Raw genomic sequence first — 20,698 nt, 5'->3', positions numbered from 1 at the left:
CTTTGACAATGATACTGCATCGGTTAGACTGGAGCATAAACTCTCAATTAGCACCAATATCACACCCATTTACCAGGAAAAGACGACAGATTTCAAGTGAGAGCGAGTGCTGGGGTCGCTGTATCGGGGTGGGGGAGAACCAAGACAAGAGGCTCTTCTGTGCTCCTGCTGTACTGAGCTGTGCTTGAGCTACAGCCGCGTAGGCAAAGACACCAGCTCACAGAGTCCCTTCTGCTGGCAGAGAAGCTGCTGTGGAGCGGCGGGGGGCAGCGGGGGTCCTTGTTGGGTCCTGGCCTTCAGACTGGGCAGTTGTGGGCAGGACGGGCTCTATACAGGAGTCAGCAGTTACAGCCCTTGCCCTGAAAGCTTTATTATAAATAATTCTTAAAAGACTTTTATTTGTAATTCCTACCGGCTATGACTTAGATCACAATAAGAGCTGAAGTATTTAAATACTTAGAAAATAGTACTAAATCCTTCATGTTTATTAAGCTTACCCATTCTGTTAAAAAGGACAAAAAAACTTGAGTATCCAACACAGTATTCATTTCCCTTTTCTGTCCCAATGGCTGTTAGAAGACCTTTAGCTTTACAGACTGCCATCTGCCTAAAGAAGGCATCACTCTGGACTTAATAGTATATTTTGTTTTCTTTTAAATAGTGCTGTGGATTCTCCTAAGACCGCAGCTTTTGAACTAACACACATCCAGAGAAAACACGCAGAGCATCAAGGTACCTGACACCTCCTCCTCCTGTGTCGGGGCAGCTGGATCCCAGCAGCACCAGCTGCGTTTGGGGACGCTTCCATACGCTTTGAAGTACCGCTGTAGGTACCTGCTGCACAGCGTAGGGACAGCTGTACAGCACTTGCTTTAAAGAGGTTGCAGAATAACTGTTTTGCTGAACATACTGTTATAAAGAATAAGCTTTCATATTCAGATTTATAATTTCAGTACAAGTTCAGCTGAGAAGAGATTCTCAGAACTAATTAGAAGCAATGTTATAAAACTCTGACAATCCATATCCCCTCACAATTTACATAAACTTCCTCTTTCTTGTATCTCACATTCTATCATTCGCATTTCGCTTTCTAGAATGACGTAACTGAAAAGGAAATCTCTAAAAAAACCCCAAAACATGACTCCAAACACTTCAATATGTTTTCAATAGTAGTTTATTTACTCACTTATAAACACTAGAGAATGCAAAGCAGTTTGAAAATACTACTAAAACTTGAAAGTTATTCTAAAATGTTCAGGGATTTTTGTTTGAAGGTGAAGGAAGGCTAAAATTATTAGCAAAGATTACTCAGTGCTGTCAACCAGCCTGTTAAAACCTAAACCTGGACAATTTAAACAAAATCAAAGCCATGCTAATTACAAAAACTTACCAGGAAGTTCCTTGCAGGGGGGTCACAGTTAGTCTTTGGAGGTCCCAGAATACCATTTTTAAGTGTTACTCAGCAGAAGTAGCTGGTAATAGTGCAAGTGCTAAAATGCAAAATTCACAGACGGTACAGAGTTTGGAGATTATTCTGACAGGTGCAGAAAAAAAAAAATCTAAGCAACTTTTTGGAGCGGGATATGAACAACAGAAGTGTGAGATTACTGCTCACTCCGGTGTTTAGAACCCCTCTTTAAACCCTTTAAGATGTACATCGAGACCCAGCTTTTTTAATACTGCAAGTGGAAGACTAACAGTAGTGCAGTTTCATCCACTATTTAGATGGTCTCCTGTTCAGAAGCCTCAATATAATACAGTAATGGAGATACAAAAGTTAAATAGGTTAAAAACTGTGTAAATATCCATATTCAGAGCATTCTTAGCTACAGTGCAGTAGTATGGTGTATTAAAAAAAAATAAAATGGATCAAGCTTCAGTGGGTTTCAAGTGCAAGTAGATTAAACAATTCCTCACGCTCCTACCACCAGTGGAAATGATCTTCCACCGGTTTCTGCTGAAACATCCTGCTCTTTGTTAAGAAGCTGCATCTTAGTTGACACTTCTGCACCTGTAATAAACTTAGTTTTCCAGATTAAGGCTTCTGTCAAAGTCTATGTACGTTTACTAATGCTTTATTCAGCTGGAAAGTCTTTTCCTGTGACTAGTTTTAAACATGAGTTTATAGCTTGCTTCTGAGCAGAGAGTGTTGCAGACCCCTACTTGCCAGGAGCGGGCTGGTCTAAGAACAAGTTAAAAAACATACATCCCCCAAAGGAGATGCTGTGGACAGAAACACATTTTGACAGTGTTTGTCTCCCCCACCCCACTTCTGATGAGGAACTCCAACTCCTAAAAGAAGTAACGTTCCTTGATACAGATGCAACCTGGAGGGAACTGCTTACCATTCTAGGTGCAGGCACCCAAACGTGTGGGCACTGGATTTTAGATATATACGTATCACTGAACAGTGCAAAAATACAGTGGATTAAAGTTGGGTGTCAGGTATCGATACGTGGTGAGCGGTGGCTCCGTTTGGCTTTTAGAGCATGCTTATCTGAAACAAACCGAATTACTGCAAAAAAGCTTTACAGAAGTTCATCTCAAAAGGGTAAAATTAATTAACTGCTATGAATTCTTTGCATTCAGGGCTGCAAAACAAAGACACATATTACTTAAATCAGTTTTATTTAAGAATTTCCTACAGTGACAAATCTTATAAAAAGCATCCAAACACGAAACTGCAGCAAACAGCATTCTTATGGATATCTTACAGACAGTGGAACTTCCACCCTGAAGAGGCACACTGAGCTCGCTAGTGATCTCTGCCGCAAGAGCTACTGCAAAGCACACCACCAGCTCAATGTTCTCATCGCAAACCCCATCAGCTTCAATTCACATTACCACACTTACAGATCATTAACAGAAAAAAAAAAACACACACCATACAGCATTCACAGCAGTTGACATAAGGGAAAAAAAATACAAATATTCATTTCACATAACACATTCAACTAATTGATTAACTAGGTATAAAACCCACTTAAAGTCTTCCACATATGGATGTCCTTTGAATGCAATAAACACTCGTACTTTATTTGCTATCATGGCTCTCCGCACACTCTCTCACCAAAGCCACAGGATTGAGAGACATCTCGCCAAGTAAAATAAAATCCCATAATGCACCACCAGGTCTCTGCATGCGCTCTCTCCTTTATCTCGCACATACCAGCCCTCTCATGCCTCGGCACCACCATCAATCCCACACAAGGTTTCAAAAGTTCAAACAGCCTTCTGGTTCCATCTCACAGCCTTGCGTTCATAGCGTTGATACGACTCCATGAAATAAAGAGTAGCGGATAAAAATGGAACACCCACCGTCTAAGACGCAGCATGTGCAGTGTGATGAAGTATTCTTGGATGAGAAAGCATGTAGACAGAAGTATTCCTAAGGCAGAATATTTACAGCACTGCTTTCAATGAAGTGCTTCTTCCATACACATTTGAAATGAGATGAACTGCGGAGATTAAATGAAGCCTTCATATCGTACTTTAGTATGGAGGGGAGACAGTGTTAAAAAATAAACACAAACGAAACAAAAACGACACTGTGTTCTCCAACTGGGGCGCTTGGAGAGTCTTATGGTGGGATCAAATTAAAAACAAGAGGGAGAGAATGCTGTTTCTGACCAATGGTTTCCATTTTGAACATGCAAAGAATTCAGGTAGCCAGGAAACAAGGGACAAAGTAATACAGGAGAAACCTTTCCTATCGATTGTAGTGTTAGTTTACCTATCGGGCAAACAGCAGTCCACTTCCAAACATTCAGTATTCCAACAAGATATGTAACAAAACTTATAAAATTCCTTTTACCTTTCTTTTCTTTTTCTTTTTTTTTTTTTTTGTAAAAAAGAAAAATGTCAAAAATACTGCTGAATATACTGCACACTGAACAAACTGATTTGGAAAATTTTAGTATATATGTAATTTACAGTATACTTACCATGAGTTAGAAAAATTTGATTTCCCACCATAGAGTCAGTATCAGAGCCCACTGCGTCTACATTCCCCAGCCTGACGATTTGGAATCCATGCTTGAACCAAAGCCTCCGTTAAACCCACTGCTGGAGCCCGTGTTGGAGGCTGAGCCCCAGCCTATCGCTGCCCCCGAGTTGGAACCGCCATACGAGTTATTCCCTGAACTAAAGCCCTGGTTCTGCTCCCGCTGCATGTTGCCTTGAGGCTGGTTGTTCCCCGACGGCCCCGACTGGTTCTGCTGACTAGCCAGCATGCCCATCATGCCCCAGCTGCTCTGCAGGGCCGCCTGCGCTGCCGCCATCATGGCAGGGTTGATGCTAAAGGCTCCAAAGTTCATCCCTCCACCCATGTTACTGCCCTGGTTGTTGCCCAGTCCGCCCCCGCCTCCTCTGCTGTTGCCAAACCCCCCTTGATTCCCAAAGCCTCCCGGATTACCACCAAATCTTCCACCTCTCTCTAACTGTCTATTACTATTGTGCTTAGGTTCAGCATTGGATATATGCACGCTGATTCCTTTAATGATCAAGTCCTCTCCACAAAGAGACTGGGCAACCTATAAGAAATAAGGGATTGATAAATATGTGTTAGACTTCCTCTTTTTAAATGTCAGTAGTACAAGATAAAAAAGACCCCACATGATTCTGAGCAGATATTTAACCTGCAAAGGAAGCATATGCATGTACTTCATCCAATTTGAAGTGTTTTATTTTTGCATTCATTGCTACACTAACTGCAGTATAAAAAGCCGCCTGTACAACAGCATCTGAAAAGTGTAACCTTAAGACAATTCAATAAATCAAACCAAGCTAATACCACTGGGATTCTCAAGACAGCGGACAAGTGTTCCATGTGTAGTTCCAGAAATAATGCTTTATCAAGCTACTGAAACGTAGGCTGTCTAAATAGGAGGGTAAGATATGTTAAGACGTACCTGATCATCTGCAAATGTAACAAAAGCAAAAGCTCGGAAGGGTTTAGGAATGAAGACATCTACCACTTCTCCGTACTGGGCAAAGAACTGTCGGAGTTCATCTGCTGTCATGTCCTCAGTGCAGCGCCCGACAAACACTTTTCGGCTACGCAAAGGTTCGTCGGGACTTTGCTGGAGAGAATTGAAGGGAAAAAGGAAAAAAAAAAACAAAAAAAAATTAAAAAAATCACCACTATCCTTGAGAACTGAGTTACATTATGGTAAAAGCCTCTTCCAATGTAGCCTGTTCTGAGGACTGAAGATCAAGAAAGTTTGAGATTCTAAGTCAAAGACTTAAAATTCTGTTCAGAACGTGCCTGCACCTTGGTACAGATGAGAAGAGTCACGGGAGCAGTACACAAGAACAGCGACGAGGCTACTGCAGGAGGATGCTTTTTTTGTTTTGGTAGTAACTGCATATGTACACACAGGAAATAGAAGCTTCAGGTTCAGTTCTGAATTCAGACTCACTCATTCTGATCTTCCCTAGATTAGTTATTCCGCCTGCTTTATTCTCCATTTATTCATGCAGCAGACAAGTTAAGCGGGTACTGCTGGACATTAAAACACATTCTCAGATTTCCATCTGTGCTTAATTCCCCCACATAACTAGCTATTTTCCCAACACTTCTTGTTCACTTCCTGCTCACCCACCTCCTCCCCATTTTCCTTCCTTGCTCTCGCTTGTCCTGTCTGGTCACAGACTGGAAAGCCACATCCAAGAGTGCATTATTAATCTGTTCACCTGCTCACCTAACACAGCTGCTAAAGAGGTGCGCTTTGAGTGTTTGGTAAAAATAAAACTAGTAATAAATACAAAAGTACCTTAGAATTGGGAAGTTTACAGTCACACCATCTTCCATCTATCATGTGCCGCTGAGACATTACTTTCACCTGGGTTTCATAATCCGTAAACCGAACAAAACCAAAGCCTTTTGAGTGGCCAGTTTTAATATCCTTCTTAACCTAAGGCAAAAAAAAAAGCATACTTTTAAAGAGATCACAGAAACGGTGCACATCTGTAGTTGTTACTTAACGACATGCTATTTACCAGTCATCTCCTGCATCAACCTTGATACTAAGATCAACTAGAAAAAGTATACAGGAAGTTTTTATTATCTCACTGTATATGCCTACCTTTTCTTACAAAAATTACTGCATTATATAGCCAAAGCAGTGGCCCTGTGTCACCTACAAAGTAAAGTTATTAGCTTGCTTTAAGCCCAGGCATAACCAAAAAATGGGATATAAATATTTTGGAATATTGTGATGGCATAGCCAGGCCAGCTGTATACATAACGTGACCATCAAGGGGGCAAACCTGTGTAGCTGCACACAGGAGGCAGGCGGGTAACAGCACATGCAGAACAAGCCAAGTGTATCGGGGCCAGGTGAGATCCCCTTCCTGGGAGGATAAAAATGTGTGAAGACAGATGAAAACTGAGGCACGTTTGTGTTCCGACTCCTGTCACCCATCAAAAAGCCCTCAAGCCTGGCCAGGCCGTCTCAGTGGCTAAGGCCACCAAGGTCCCAGGCACCACGGCAACCCTGCAGCACTGGGTCTGCGGTACCAGGTGCACTCCACTGATGCAGGACACGTGCAGTACGGACCAACAGTCTGGTGTCGGCAGTGATAATACAGACATAATCACTAACATGAAGCGTGCTGTCACTGAATGGATTTAGTAAAGTTCTGTTTGAGGGTTTATCAGTCTTTTAAGCACTCCCATCACAGCAACGTCCCATTCCTTCATACATACATATACACACATGCATATTAGCTGCAGCAATTAGTAACAGTAATATAAATTAAAAAGCTCTTAGAAACACTGTACTCATTAAGCTGATCTGCATAAATTACCACTCCCAAGTATCCCTGACCATCTGTACCTACGCAAGCCTGCAGCTACAAAGCTCATGGAAGAAAATGTAACCTAGGAACAGAGACACAGGGCTTCAGACCTTCCCTGAGTTTATACGGCTGTTTGCTTCTACTGGCTTCGTCAGAAGACAGATTTCTATCTAATATCCCTCCTTACTTAAGCTGGAAAAGGATTTTACCTGCACCATCAGAACTTCTCCAAATGTACTGAAATATTCCTTTAAGTCTTGTTCAGTGGTTTTCCAGGGAAGACCCAAGACTATTAAATCCGAAGTCTTCTGTACTGCTCGTTTCACTTTCACAGCTGATGATGCATCTGTTTCATCCATTTTTCTTTTGTTATCTGAATATAAAGAAGTACATTAGACATCATCCTGAACTCTGGAAATTGCTTCCACTCATTATGAACCACATGGTATAAAATCTTAGACACTGATGAGAAAAAGTACAGACTACAAAAGATAGGTGCCAGCTGCTGGGAGCTTATTACTATAATTCAGATCCAACTGCCTGCAACTATAAGGAGAGAAGAAAGAACTGTCTACACTTAAGTCCTCCTCCAACATATAATTTGACTGAGTTAGTTTTGTGTTAGTTTACTAAAGTATTACCTGGCAACATCCACAGGGATGTTGAGAAAACCTGAATTTTTAACAAGAATAATTCATTAGCAATTTCATTCCCTCCTCCCCACTTTTTTTTTGTGTAGCGTGGGGGGAGAAAGAGAGGGTAGAGTGGTCAGGCTTCTCTTTTCCTGAGCATTTTTAAATGGTACCTCTGGCCGCACCATGGCTTAAGGAGAAGCATCTGCGAGTACGCAAAGATCCCGTTACACCACAGTCATAGAAGGTCTATACTAGGCTGTGAACCCTCCAAGGACAATGCAAAATTTTGTCATTAAAGTGACTGGACAGGTAGAGAGTTAAAAAAATCTTACTGCATGTCTGAAAACTCAGTGGGATCAGATCTACTCTGCAGGACAGATACATGAATAAAATCACTGAACTTCAGTAAATCGGAGGGTTCAACACTAACGCTGTAGCCATGTCAGATCAGCAGTGGCTCGCATGGACTCCTGGCTGACAAAGCATGCTTGTGCAAAAAAGCCGAAGGAACAAAGACAAACCTTTGGGGTAATTAACAACGTAGACCAGGTTTCCCCAGCCGGCTTCTGGCGCGTGCAGGATGCCCTCCACCAGCCGGACGCCCCTCATGCACTGTGACACCGGGTTCCGGTACCGCAGCCCGCAGGCCCCAGGGAACTGGGCGGTGACGGTGGAGAGCAGCACAGTGCCGTCATCCTCCGAGGGGATCTCGATGGGCTCATCGTTCTCGTCCTCCGTCACTCGGATATACTCCGACATCTTCGCTGGAAGTTACTGAAGTAGAGCAGAAGGGGGAAAGTGGGGGTAAGCCATCACGGTGCATCCCTTGATTTGGTTTTCACCGCCCTGCCCTTAAGGCGTAAGCCCATCCGTATTAATTACACAGCGGGACACACCGAAAGGCGTTATGCACTGACGGTCCAGCCTCGGGCCCCGCCGTACCGACACACACGCATGGACCAACACCTCAGCCTGTCCCGCGGCCTGCGGAGGGAGCGACAGCGACAACTCCCCGAGGCACAGAAGGGTTTCCCAGGGCCGCCGCGGCCTCCCCCAGCGGGGCCAAGACCGGTGACGGGCTGCGGGAACAGCCCTCCTCGGCCCCAGCGCCTGACTGACAGGGCCCACCCGCGCCCTCCAGGCGCGGCCCCCAGCGCCCGTCCCACAGCCGGCGGCCCCGGCCCGAGAGGTCCCCGAGCGCGCCCGCGGTGCCGTGCCGCACCCCACTCACCGGCCAGGGAAGGGAGCGGCGTCTCCGGGCGACCCTCACCGCCTCCGCCGCGCACCGGCCCGCTGCCCTCCGCTGGAGCCGCACAAAATGGCGGCTGCGGCCCCCCTCAGAGGCCGGGCCGGGCCGCGGGACGAACCATTTCCACCGGCGGGGAGAGGTTGTGGCGGAGCGCGACCGGCCGCGGGGACCGCACTAGGCCCCGACTGCGCTTCAGCGACGCGTGCCGCCAGAGCCGCGGGCTGTGTTCGCGGAATGGGGGCGGCGGCGACTGGTGGAAGGAGCATCCCCCCCTCCGCGCCCCCCCCACCGACGGAACCGGTGGTACGGCCCTGACCGCGCCTGCGCGAAGCGCGCTGCGAGCGCGGGAGCTGCCGGGAAGGGGCGGTGCGGCCTCCCGGGGAGCGGGGCGGGATTCCCCGCACACATGCACACGCACGTCGGGACGGGAGGTCCCGCTTAGGCCGAGCTCTCCGTAACTGTTCCCGGTCGATGACGGCGGTAACGCAGAGCCGTAGTGTGGCCCGGGCCGGCCCCGGCCCAGGCGGGTCTCGCCAGCGCCAGGCTGGTGATGGGAGCGGCGGCGCGAAGGGCCGCAGGCGGGGCGAGGACCCGCTTTCCCGGTAGCGGCCGTCGCTCAAGGTAACGGCGGTAGCTGGTAGGGGACCCCGCAGCCGCACCGGCGGGTCCCGGGTGAGTCTCGGAGGCCGGTCAGGGCTTTGCGGAGCCGGCAGCTCCCCGGGGCGGGCGTCCCCAGGAGAGCTGATAAGGGACCTGCGGAGAGGGAGGAGAGTGCGGGGACCGGAGCCTGCCCGGTGTGCGGGAGAGGCTTACCGGAGGGCAGCCATCCCTCTCCCATCTTCACTACCAGAGAAACAAGAATGAGCGCACTTAATTTGTAGCCTAAAAAGGACTTAAAAACAAACAAAACCCCACCACCACCACACACCCCCTCTTTCTAACAAGTCCCAGCCCATAAAGCAGTTTATTCAGGGAAGATGGGGGGGGTCTCCATCACTAGGGAGAAGAATGGCCCTAGGTGTACCGAGGGCTCCCTCGGTTGGGCAGGAGGAGACGCCGTTTGCACTTTCAGATTCCTTTCTCACAGAATACGATAACGCTAGTGATGCCAAGCATGGCAATCACCGTAATATCTGAGCATCAGCCTGGAACTGCCAGTGTTTAAGGTTATCTGTAACTTTAGCACAGGAGGCAAACCCTCTGAGCGATACCATCTGGGGCATGTTGCCACTTGAATAGCATCATTCTGTGCTTGGTAGGAAGGGTTGATCTGACATGCCGCTGTCTGCAGATCTCCTGCAGGCATTTCCTGAGGATCCTGGGAAGAACTAGATTAGCCAGGCTGACTAATGCAGACAGTTTCATGGCAGCTCAGTTCCGTATATCATATTTAGTGTCTTAGTCTGACACCCTCCCCCCCTTTTCCAACAACTGGTTCACCCCTTGGAACTGATGTCTTCATTAATTCTTCCAGATGTTTGGGTTTGGTTGTGTTTTGGGTTTTTTTGTTGGTTTTTTTTTTTTTGCTTTTCTCCTCCATTCACTGCCCTGCTCTGACCTTGTATAAAACCATTTTGTAGGATTCCCAGAAGTTAAAAAGCTAGCAGTTCTATCCCTGTCCTCTAATACCTAGTAAGTGTTCACTATAACATGGCTTAATCCTCTCTAGACCCAATCTCCCCTTACTTAATGGAAATACCAGATGGTTAAATCTCATTATACAGTATTATAAACTTCTGAACTCCAAAGCCATTATGGCTAAGGGACGCTCATGTTCTTTCTGCCACTTTTCTGACTTTTTTTTTTTAAAAAAAAAAAGACGCAGAAGAGCCATCTACATACGTTTTCCTAAGATGCAGTCACAGGAAGGACAGCTAGCTCAGCTGCTGTGCTGAGCCTCCTCTGCTCGTGTATCATACACAAGTCTATGTAAGAGAAAAACAATGATGGCAGGGACGTGGTATTTTCCACCTGGTCTGGTTCCTTTTATAAGGTTAATCATTTGCTTTCAGTAACATGACCTTCTAGATAAACACGTTTTTATTTTGCAGTGATAATACTATAAAGCTATAAGTTAGTAGCTGTTCTAGTTTTAATCCATCATTTTCTATATGGATAGTTGCCATTCCACATCTCCCAAGTTCTTTGATACTTTAATAATAAGCTTATCTGGTCCATTAGTCACAGTCACATTAGTTGCAAGCTGCACCAGAGACATCTGTAACACAATCAGTTTTCATTACAAGATGCATATGAACAGGAAGCCACACAGGGTTGTCATTAGCAGAGCTGTGAAGTCCTGCCTGCCATCGTCACAGAGAAAAGGGGTGCACTGCAGAGCTTCCTCTACCCAGCTCAGCTCTGAGACTTAACCAGTAGACTGTACTACGCTATTATAAGGAAAAGAATTCTACCTTCTTCACCCTCCTTTCTCCTCGTCTGTTCCTCTGTGACACTCATCCAGTCCACACATGCACCATGTTCCCAGTGCCCATCTAGCTTGACCTTCCTTGCACCAGTCTCCTACAAAGAAGTAAAAATAAGTCTTATTAGTCAGGAAAGATGACCCTCCAGCTAGGAAATGCTAATCCAGTCCCTTGCATTAATGTATTCTACTGAGTATTTAAGACTCCCACTTAAGACTTCTTCAGTTGCAAAAATTGGCTTCCAGCACCACTGAAACCTAGCCCATCTATGCCCATGTAACTTTAAACTCAGCCTTATCATTTAATTACCATTTTTCAACAGAGTTCTGAGAGACCTGACTAGACGTAGGCTAACAAGATAAGCTAATGCTCCATGTAGGCGTTCTCCTGAAATTCCTTCGTTTTCTAGTCATGCACAATATGCATCCCAAACCCAGTTCTGGTGTTGCCAAGTCAGCACTGAGGTAGTCAGCGCTGTTTGAACATGCTTTGAGGACCAAGTGGTAATTGCAGCATGTCAACATTACCTACTACACCATTTTGAGTCAAAGCTATAGTTTAGCAATCACGCTATTTGAAGAGGTTGTCATGGCATTCAGCCAGAGTGACCTCTATCTAACAAAGCATCTGGTGGTAATTTCACTAATGAGCAGAGTAAGCATCAATCCTGAACTAGATTTCATGCAGGTAAAAGCTTGGAGAGAGCAACGAGCTCGATGCAGCTTGCTGGCTGTAAAATAGACAGGGAAAGAAGGGCCATTATTCACAACAGAGACTCTGCCCCAAGAGCTTGGTCCTCAGTTTTGGCAACGAACAAGCTTGGAATTAAACAAATGTTACTACCCATTTTCTGTAAGAACTGGGATTCTTGCAGCTCTTTCCTTCTGTTACTTTGCATTATGATTGGATTTAAGTTAAAGCAATTAACAGTAGTATTGCTCTTGAAGTAACTACACCAGTGGGCATACAGCTAGTTAATTCACCAGTTCCCTCACACTGGCAATTCGGAGTGCCCATGGGTGTAGACAAATGCAATATTGTGGTACTAGCCATCATGTATATTGACTTAAGTGTGCCCACAGGCACAAAACAAAATGCAATACAATAACTATTTGCTGCTCTAGGTTAAGTGTGCTCATGGGTACAAGCAAACTCAGTGTAACGATCAGCTGTTCACCCTCCCAAAAGCACTCGGGATGAAAAACAACATCAATGGGCATCTAAATATAACCTCATGATAAAAAAACCCACACAACTGTGGGTGCTGAAACCATGGAGCACTTGGGCCTATTTCTAATCATAGCGCAGTAAAAAGCAGGAGGATTTAATGAATGATGGCATGTCAGTGGAGTCAGGATCTGGCCTGATTTCATCAATAGTTAATAAATTCTATTTCTCAGCTTTACTCCGTGGAAGTATCTTATTTTTTTTTCACTGTCAGGTTTCTCCTGCTTTATTGTGAGCGTAAGGAGGATGATCACAGTTTCTCCTCTCTGGACATGAAATACGTGTTCTCTGCAGAGAGGTCTGAGCAACATAGAAACATTAGATCCTCTGTGCTGGTTCTCATTCTAAATACATTTAGCAAGAAAACAACAACAACAAAAAAGCATGTTACCACTGTATCCCTAGGACTGTGCCATTAAGTGCTCTGCATCCTTTCAATCAGCCTTACCCTGTTCTTTCATACCTAGGCACAGTCTTCTCTACCACCTGCACAAATAAAGCCCACCTCGAATGCAGTTGCCTGAAGGAGCAGGACACCCTTCAGTTTATCTATTTCTCTTTGTAATTTGAGCCTCCAATTAAATAGATGCTATTATCACAGAAAAGGAGGTGCTATTCCCTTGAAGGAACAAAATCAGTAGTATTTCTTTTTTCCTAGCTACAACTGAAAATCCATTCACACCCATCAAAAGAAGTGTTTTTACACTGCTTACTTTCTTCCCCTTTTTCTTTGAGGGGGCTTTCACCACAACCACAGGGACATTTGCAATAACTACTTCTTTCCCTCCCCAGAAATACCTGCCATAAATAGAGCTTTCCATACATGAACAAGTTATCAACATAAAAATTTACTAATACCTGGCAGCCTAGAAGCAACTACTACAAAAAGCTTCCCTTAAACAAAATAAGCAGCTTCCGCCCATGTAAAGTACCTGGAAAGATCACTTGGTCCATGGTTCTCACAGTAACACTCCTCCTAATTCCCTTTAGTTGAAACAGCATCTAAGACTTCATTATAGCGCCTGAAATATTTCAGGCAGTTTTCCCGTGATCCTATAAAGCCATGATTTCAATTACCTCATTTTTAATCCATCTGAGATGGTTTAGTCCTGTTTCTTAAAGGGGCTGAATTTCCATGTTCTTTTTAGTTCACGTCCTTATTTACTTAACTCTTCCAAAACTGATTATAACAGGTGATGTGTTTTTTAATCTCTCAGCAAACACAATCAAAGTCAGATTTTTTTACATGCTTGGCTCTTGTAGAGACCCAGAAGGACTCAGGGCCCCTCAGTCTGGGTCCTTTCAGCCCTAGTAGCTGTTTTGCAAAAATAACTTTGGCCCTGTTTCCCTAACTGACACAGTACGAAGAGTTACTGCTGCTTGTTTTACCACCAGACAGATGTTAAGTGTTGGTGGGACAAGAAATAATCTAATTTATCTGAGAGTGAGACAGATTACATTTATTAAAAGCTGTTTTTGAAACAGCTGGGGTCAGCCATCCAGGTGTGGTGGTGTCCTGGCTGCTGCTCATCAAACCCAGCCCTATCATACAAAAGGACCGGCTTGGGGGGGAGCTCCGTTAGGAACTAAAAATGTGATGCAGTAATTGGAAACCCGACAATAGTGACTAAGGGCCCCTGTGAGCTCCACAGCTACTGCTGGCAATTGGGTGCTGACTGCTGTGAACCAGGGCTCAAAGCACAACAGTGTATGGTATCTGACATCTCTTGTTTGATTGGTACCTGTGGGAACTGTCGAATGTTTGCATCTTGTACAGAGAATGCAAAATTAACTTCATTCTGTTTTGTTTGGCAGAGTCACATCAAACCATCTGCTAAGTCACCTCCCTTGCCTTTCTGGACCATCCACAGCAAAGCCTGGGAAGAATTTCTGCCTGTGATTCTCAGAGGTATCTAGTCAGTTCTCAGAGCTAAGTTCTTGGTGAAGATGAGCCAGGCATCTTCCAAAGGAATTTATTGCCTCTTACAGCGTACAGGAGCTGGGATTCAGAGACTTTTTTTGCTAGTTTGTGTAGTAACTCCCAGCATAGAAGAGCCTGAACTTCCATCAGCACAGACTCTTAAACCAAAGGACAAAATCCACAGTCTGGGAACTGTGCTAGAGAACTAGCTTCAAGTCTATAAAATTGGCAGTGTGGGCGTGTGACAGATCCTAAATACTGAATACAAACATTAGTATTTACACTGGAGGTTGGAAATAGACTCCTTCAAAGGCAAAGCCACAGGTGGCTTGGGTAAGGTGTAGCAACTATTCCTGTAAGACCTGGAACGGTGTGAAGGACAACTTTGGCAGGATCTATTCAAAAGCTATTTTGTCTAGTTTTTTGTCTTTGTTTTTTTCTTTTCTTTCAAAGAGTGGGCACACAGTTTGGGGTAGATTTTGCTGGTTTTGAACAATGCACACTGAAGCAGGAGCTCAAGTATAAGACAAAGACTGTTTTTAAAATGGTTAGGTTTTACTGCCTGGTGATATTTTTTCAAAGTACATTTACGAAGATTTATGCAAAATCTATCTTTTGTCTACTTAAAATATGTGAAATGGATGTACAGGGCAAAATTTAATGCATATGGGGTTTCATTATTTTAAATCATTTGCAATATAAGTGATTTACTATGACATCAGACATTTGTTCTTTGGCTGTCCACCATAAATTGAGGCCCACCCAAATTTCCAGTCTTAGCTATGTTTCTGCATTCCCTCCCCCAGTATCTATAATCTCAGTTCTGTGATTCTTCATGTAAATGACTTTCAACACGGAAAGGAAGAGAACATATAATTTGCCTTAATACAGGTAATTTTGAAAGAGGAGCAAGACCTTTACATGAGAAATAGTTGACAGCTGCAGAAAGGGGAGAACTAGCGCTCGTCGAACAGAAAGTCATTCTTGATGAGAGTGGTGAGAGCTACTGATCAACCAGATGTGACCAAATTGACTTTTTGTGCAGTTGAAACTGCCAGCGGTGATAGACTTCTATCTTTCTCTTTCTAAATTTTTTCATGTCTTTTTAGTGCCCTTACATTTATAATGCAATTAATCCAACTCTGGCCGGTTAATGTTGTAGGCAACCATTTGGAAAACTGAGGTATTGGCATAAGCCCGTCTCCCCAAGGTCATTCTGAAAGTCCATAGTGAAAACCTGGTGACACCTGACACTCAGATCTGTGCTTTCATGACAGACTTTCTCCTAACAGCTATAAAAAACTTGAAACACTCACACTTTTTGAAAGACCTTCTGGAAAACTGCGTTCATTATCATGTTTGCCAGTTGTCTGATTACAGTTAATGGGATACAGACCTTCGGACCCATCAATAGCCTGTACTTGAAGCCTTCCCAGCTCAGTAGTTACTGAAAATTGTTGCTATGCAATAGCTCTTCAGTGGCCTACACTACAAGAATAAAACACCTGAACACAGCCCAGTTTCTCATCCATGGATGTCATCTCAAAACCTATTAGGTCAGCAGACTCTGTTGAGAGTCTAATTTCTACTCATGAAATTGAAAGACAGTTACGTCTGAACCAAACATTCTATTTTGCAAGCTTCCCCCACCTGCACCACATCTTAAGTCTTGACACAATTCCCTTCCTGCGCTGTCAAAAGATTTCACTGTTTTCACAATTCCATGCATTATTGCTCATGCATGTAGTTTTAAAAATACATCCCAAATTTGATCTGTCTAAAGATTTGTAGCAATTCTGAGCTATATCATAAACTACAGCAACACGCTAAGAGGAATCTTACTTGTGACCTCCAGGCTATCTGCCCAATCCTATAGCTACAAGTGTGTCTGACAATACCCATTTATCTTTATTTGCTGTGTTTCCCACGGTGCTAGTCCTAAACCAAACAACAGCACTGCCAACAATCTTAATCCTGAAATCAGAGTAGAGTCAGAGTGGTGGACCTGCATGTGCTTGCCTTCATTCTAGCTCCCAGTGGCTCCACCACGGAGATCCAATTGAGAAAAATCTCAGTATAGCTCTGATTTATGTGCAAAAGTGCAGAGGGGAGCAGAAGCTTTTAGTATCTTAGGAAGTAGTTAGGAATTGAGGCCAAAGAAAGGACAGTCATGTCAACTGCATCCTAAAAAAAAAACCAAAACAAACCAAACCTTAAGTGAAAGTCCTGGCTCCTGAACTGTTTCTGGGCTGGCAGATATTCACAGTTCTCTTGGCAGATACTGTAGAAAACTAATGGGCCTGTTTAGATCCCCTCCCTTACACAATGGCATCAATTTTAGAATTTTGAGGGAGGCGTGGTGGGTCTGTGATTATTTCAGCATTTTTCCTGAAATGAAATTAGGGAATGCATTTAATAGTTTAAGATCTCTGATGATCTTTTGTCAAGAATCTCCACTGAACCCAGCACTTCATTCCAGATGTGGCTGAGGGAAGAAAATCTCAGGCGAAGTGCAAGGCTGACACCTGGAGGGGACTGCTGAGATGCAGCCAGGGGAGTCTGGAGGAGTTAGACAGGGATTCTGCAACACACAGCTTGGGTTAGGGAAGCTCAGAGCGGGTGGCAAGATCCCAGGTTTTGGAACTGCTCTTTTCTAGTGAAGGAGTGCTTTACATATTCTCCCCTCTCCCCTTTTCCCAAATTAAAGAAAAATCCAGATTTCTATTTCAGATTTTCCATGCCTATTTTTAGGCCATGGAAAGCGACCATAGAAGCGAGCTCTGTGTCATCTAGTTATTTGCTGCTTCCATGTTCAGGAATATTTGGATCAAAACTTAGCTTGCTCAATAAGGTGCTACAAATAATGCATGGTTATTTTTTTCAGTTGGTTAGTCTAATGTATTTTAATTGCTGCATATCAGACTTCCTGCTGCTTTACTCTTTGTGTAACTCTGGCTGTGAGTTTCTGGAGTACAGACTTGCAGGGCAATTCCTACTGTCAAAGCTGCAGCTGGAAGATTTGGCATTAGGTAGAGCTTGTTCTTTTCATGTCTGGCTCTGCCAGCACCCACGGTGAGGCTTTTCTTGAAGCTGATCCTAATCAAGGAATGCAAGGCAGCTTCTGGGACAAAGTCTTCATGCTTTTGGAAGTTTGCTTTCCAGCCTGGCAATCACCCATTCATAGCACTTACTCAAACCTTTTCAGTAATCTCTCTCTGCCAGGAATTGTCTCAGTATTTGTGAATGCTGTTTTCGCTTGATCTAATTTTAGAATATGTTAATAATTGAGTTATTTACTGTGCTGGCATCACTTATTATCTCACGAACCCAAAGATTATATGTCCGTTACATCTCCTTAATACTCTTTGTCATTGCCAGCGTGGTTCCAATCATCGAAAATTTTGCTTACCAGTGAATAGTTGTTTCTGGAAATGGAAAAAAACAAAACAAAAAAACACAACAAACAACAAAAACCCACCAACCAACAGTTATTTTCATAACTCTTATATGCAATTGTAGTACAGCTCCCCGAGTCTCCATGTGTTTTCACTGGTGTACCTCAATACTGATTGACTATGTATCTTTCCCTTCTAGCCTTCAGACTCTTAAAGTATCACCAATATTCAGTTCATCCTAATGAGCATACTGAACTACTCCGTACATTTCCCACCCAGAGCAGCTTAATGGGTGAGCCATGAAAATACTTGCTCCAGTCTGGGGAGTAGAAGAGAGCCACGTTGACAACTCCAGTAGCAGCACAAGACATTTGGTGTCTTCCCAGAGACCTGGGAAGTCTAATGCCATCTCTGTGGCTGCTGTTTCTTCAGTGCTTCTCATTAACTCTGTCACGACTCTAAAGAGGCAGTAACATCTTTCCCCCTCCTCCACCCCAACAATATTGCTGACGCTGGATTGTCAGTTATGCTGAATTATACTGGATCACTTGTGGTTATTCAGTGATGTAGACAAATACCAATTGAAGATCAAGGGTGAACCCTGGCCACTAAACTTGTTTCACTTGTGACTCATTCCAGACTTAAAACCTGGCTCTTGCTGACATTTTATTAACCCAATTTGTCATCCTCCTAACCCCCATTATCCAACCCAGGCAGATTATTTACTTTGAAAAGATGTGTAGATAGCTTCCATGCGAATCATAAGTAGATCCAGGTGCCATAGCTAGATTCTAGAGGGAGCTATAGTCATGAGATACATGTGGTGGTAAAATAACTTCTATCCGAGATGCTTCGAAACTCAGTGACATTCTCCCTGTTTAGATATTGTCTGGACTCTGATTCCTGCAAAGCAGCCTGGCACCAATATGCTGAAGTGCCTAAGTACATAACTTCAGGCCTGTGCGTGGTCCCAAAGAGATCAGCAAAGGTAAATTTAAGCATATACTTAAAGTTAAGCACATGCTAAAATATACTCTTGCTTTGAAGTCAGAATCAGTGACTACAGCCTCCTAAGCAACTCCCTTTGAATCTTTGCATTTATCCCAAAATAAAGCAATCAAGAATTAGCTTACTGCCTTCCAGAGAACTCATCATTTCCAGTTTGCAAGCTTGAGGAGAGAAATCCAGGAAGCATCAATAAATCCACTTTGACAGCAGAGTAAAGAGCTGCACAAGGAGTAACCTGTCAGGGTAATGTGACTTAATTTCTCGGAGAAAGATCCTTTTTATAGATGAAATAAAAATGCCAGCAAAGTCAAATAGCAGGAAGTGCCACACTTGATCGTCTCTCAGTAGGACAAAAATAAATAAAAAGACAACGTGGTTTTACATTTAGCAAGGGAAGTAATAACATAAACTGAGAATAATAACATACACTGAGAATCTATGCACAGCAACCTGAGTATGACAAAGGCATGTGTTCCCACATGAATATTCATTTAATCTACACATTTTTACTTGGACAAAACGAAGGTTACGTGCCAGGGCGTTCAAAGATTTGGTGAGATTCACAGATTGAACATGAGGGGGCAGCCTTACCTGCAGTTTATTGATGGCAAAACTCGCTGTGTAATACTGAGGCAGGGTCAGTACAGGCAGTTTGGTTTGGCCTCTGAAGTTGCAATGTCAAGATCTGGAGTTTTGGCCCTTTCTAAACAAGGGACCCATCCAGGCTTTTCAGATTTCCTTATTCAAAGGGTGAGCACTGTCCCTTTAAATAAGCGCAGAGATCTCAGTCCAAATGGGGAATGAAGCCCAGGTTACCAACAGTTATGAAACCTCCCTTTTAGAGCTTGCAGGCTTAGGGGCCGCTGCTACACTCCGAGGTTAATAATCAGTTTTAATATTCACTTAGGGGGCTGTAAAAAAAGAATGAAAATTTCCTAATTTGAAAATGGACTTGATTGGCAGCTTTATTATCTCTGTAAGGTGCGTGGCATTCCACACAATCAAGTCGTTTTTTTAAATAATCTCACTGCTTAAGTCGTACACGCTGCTAATTGCATTTTAATAAGTCTCTTTAAAATCTTTCCATATTTTTTAATATCCTAATATTAGATAAGTGATTGCTGGGGACACTGGAGGGCACTGAAGTTTATAGAAAGAGGAACACCATAATGAAGCTTTATTGGGATGGCATCACCAAACAATTGCTGTGATAGCAACACTCCCAAGCTTGGAAAAGTGCCAGACATTCCCCCCCTGGAACTGACTCAGACGCTAGCCTCTCTGGCTCAGGACTGATGCAGAAAATGGATGCTTTCTGGCTCATAAAATGGCCTCTTTCCGGCTTGGAAATGGCTGAGGAACTGTCCACTTTTGATTTGGAAAGGACTTGGGAACTGGTCTTTCTCCATTGAACAGTGACTTTGAAACAAATCTCTTTTTTTTTTCTTCATTCTGGCTTGAAACTACAGAAGTGGGTTTTTTTAAATTTGGCCAGGACTAGACAGAAAGAAGAAAGATTTTTTTACCAGCTCTATACAATAGCAGAGGTTGTGAAAGGCTTCAATGGGAATTAGAAAACCAAGGCTGCAAGTAGAATAGATGAACTTTCCATCTCAAAGATCAAACCCTGTTAGGATGAGGGAGTACTTGGAAAAAACATACTATGGTGTGGGGTTATTGGCTATCTATAGCGCACACAGGGGACATGGAGCATTATGCAAGAACACCAATAGCAATCCAGACTTATCACTCTAAGATCAAAAAACAAACAAACAAAAAACCCAACAAAACCTTCAAACGACAGTGGGACTGAACTGACAACCTCCAGATTCAAGCACCCCAAACTACAGAGAATTTCAAACTCAGATTCAAGCTGGGTCCTGCATGTGCATCCACAGGGTCAGCTATTGCAGCAGTTACAAGCCATTGTGCAAGAAGGTGCCCCACAACATTTCATGTGCAGAGTCCAAAGTTTTCTGTTGGAAGACTGCCTTTAGATTCAGTGCTGTGCTCCCTATATATTTCACAGAATCATA

The 20,698-nt window shown here is 43.8% G+C and overlaps 1 protein-coding gene across 2 annotated transcripts; it reads right to left on the bottom strand.

Moving 5' to 3' along the window:
* Nucleotides 1-1,156: 1,156 nt before the first annotated feature.
* On the bottom strand, nucleotides 1,157-8,997 carry TARDBP (TAR DNA binding protein). 2 transcript variants are annotated; one of them, XR_012583981.1, is made up of 7 exons: nucleotides 8,668-8,976; nucleotides 7,958-8,210; nucleotides 7,011-7,174; nucleotides 5,775-5,915; nucleotides 4,911-5,081; nucleotides 3,945-4,532; nucleotides 1,157-3,458 (listed from the first exon to the last, which is right to left on the bottom strand). XR_012583981.1 is itself a non-coding variant. In XM_074560824.1 (6 exons), exons 2-6 carry the CDS (start codon nucleotides 8,193-8,195, stop codon nucleotides 4,002-4,004), a joined length of 1,245 nt encoding a protein of 414 aa, XP_074416925.1. In that variant the 5' UTR covers nucleotides 8,196-8,210; nucleotides 8,668-8,997; the 3' UTR covers nucleotides 1,157-4,001. The 2 variants fall into 2 exon arrangements, 1 of the variants encoding a protein (XP_074416925.1); XM_074560824.1 differs by having other exon boundaries at nucleotides 1,157-4,532; nucleotides 8,668-8,997.
* Between the last annotated feature and the right edge of the window lie 11,701 nt (nucleotides 8,998-20,698).

This window comes from Larus michahellis, chromosome 16 (genome assembly GCF_964199755.1).
Source record: "Larus michahellis chromosome 16, bLarMic1.1, whole genome shotgun sequence".
Lineage (NCBI taxonomy): Eukaryota > Metazoa > Chordata > Aves > Charadriiformes > Laridae > Larus > Larus michahellis.
The sequence above is the reverse complement of the archived record's forward strand: the minus strand, read 5'-3'. Positions and strand labels throughout refer to the sequence as shown.

Excerpts from the sequence above, each read along its gene's own strand:
- TARDBP (XM_074560824.1), bottom strand. The coding sequence starts at position 8,195 with ATGTCGGAGTATATCCGAGTGACGGAGGACGAGAACGATGAGCCCATC. Across the intron at positions 5,916-7,010 it reads GAGAAGTTCTGATGGTGCAG|GTTAAGAAGGATATTAAAAC; the intron begins GTAAAATCCTTT and ends TTTTTGCCTTAG. Across the intron at positions 5,082-5,774 it reads GTAAACTTCCCAATTCTAAG|CAAAGTCCCGACGAACCTTT; the intron begins GTACTTTTGTAT and ends AATTCTCTCCAG.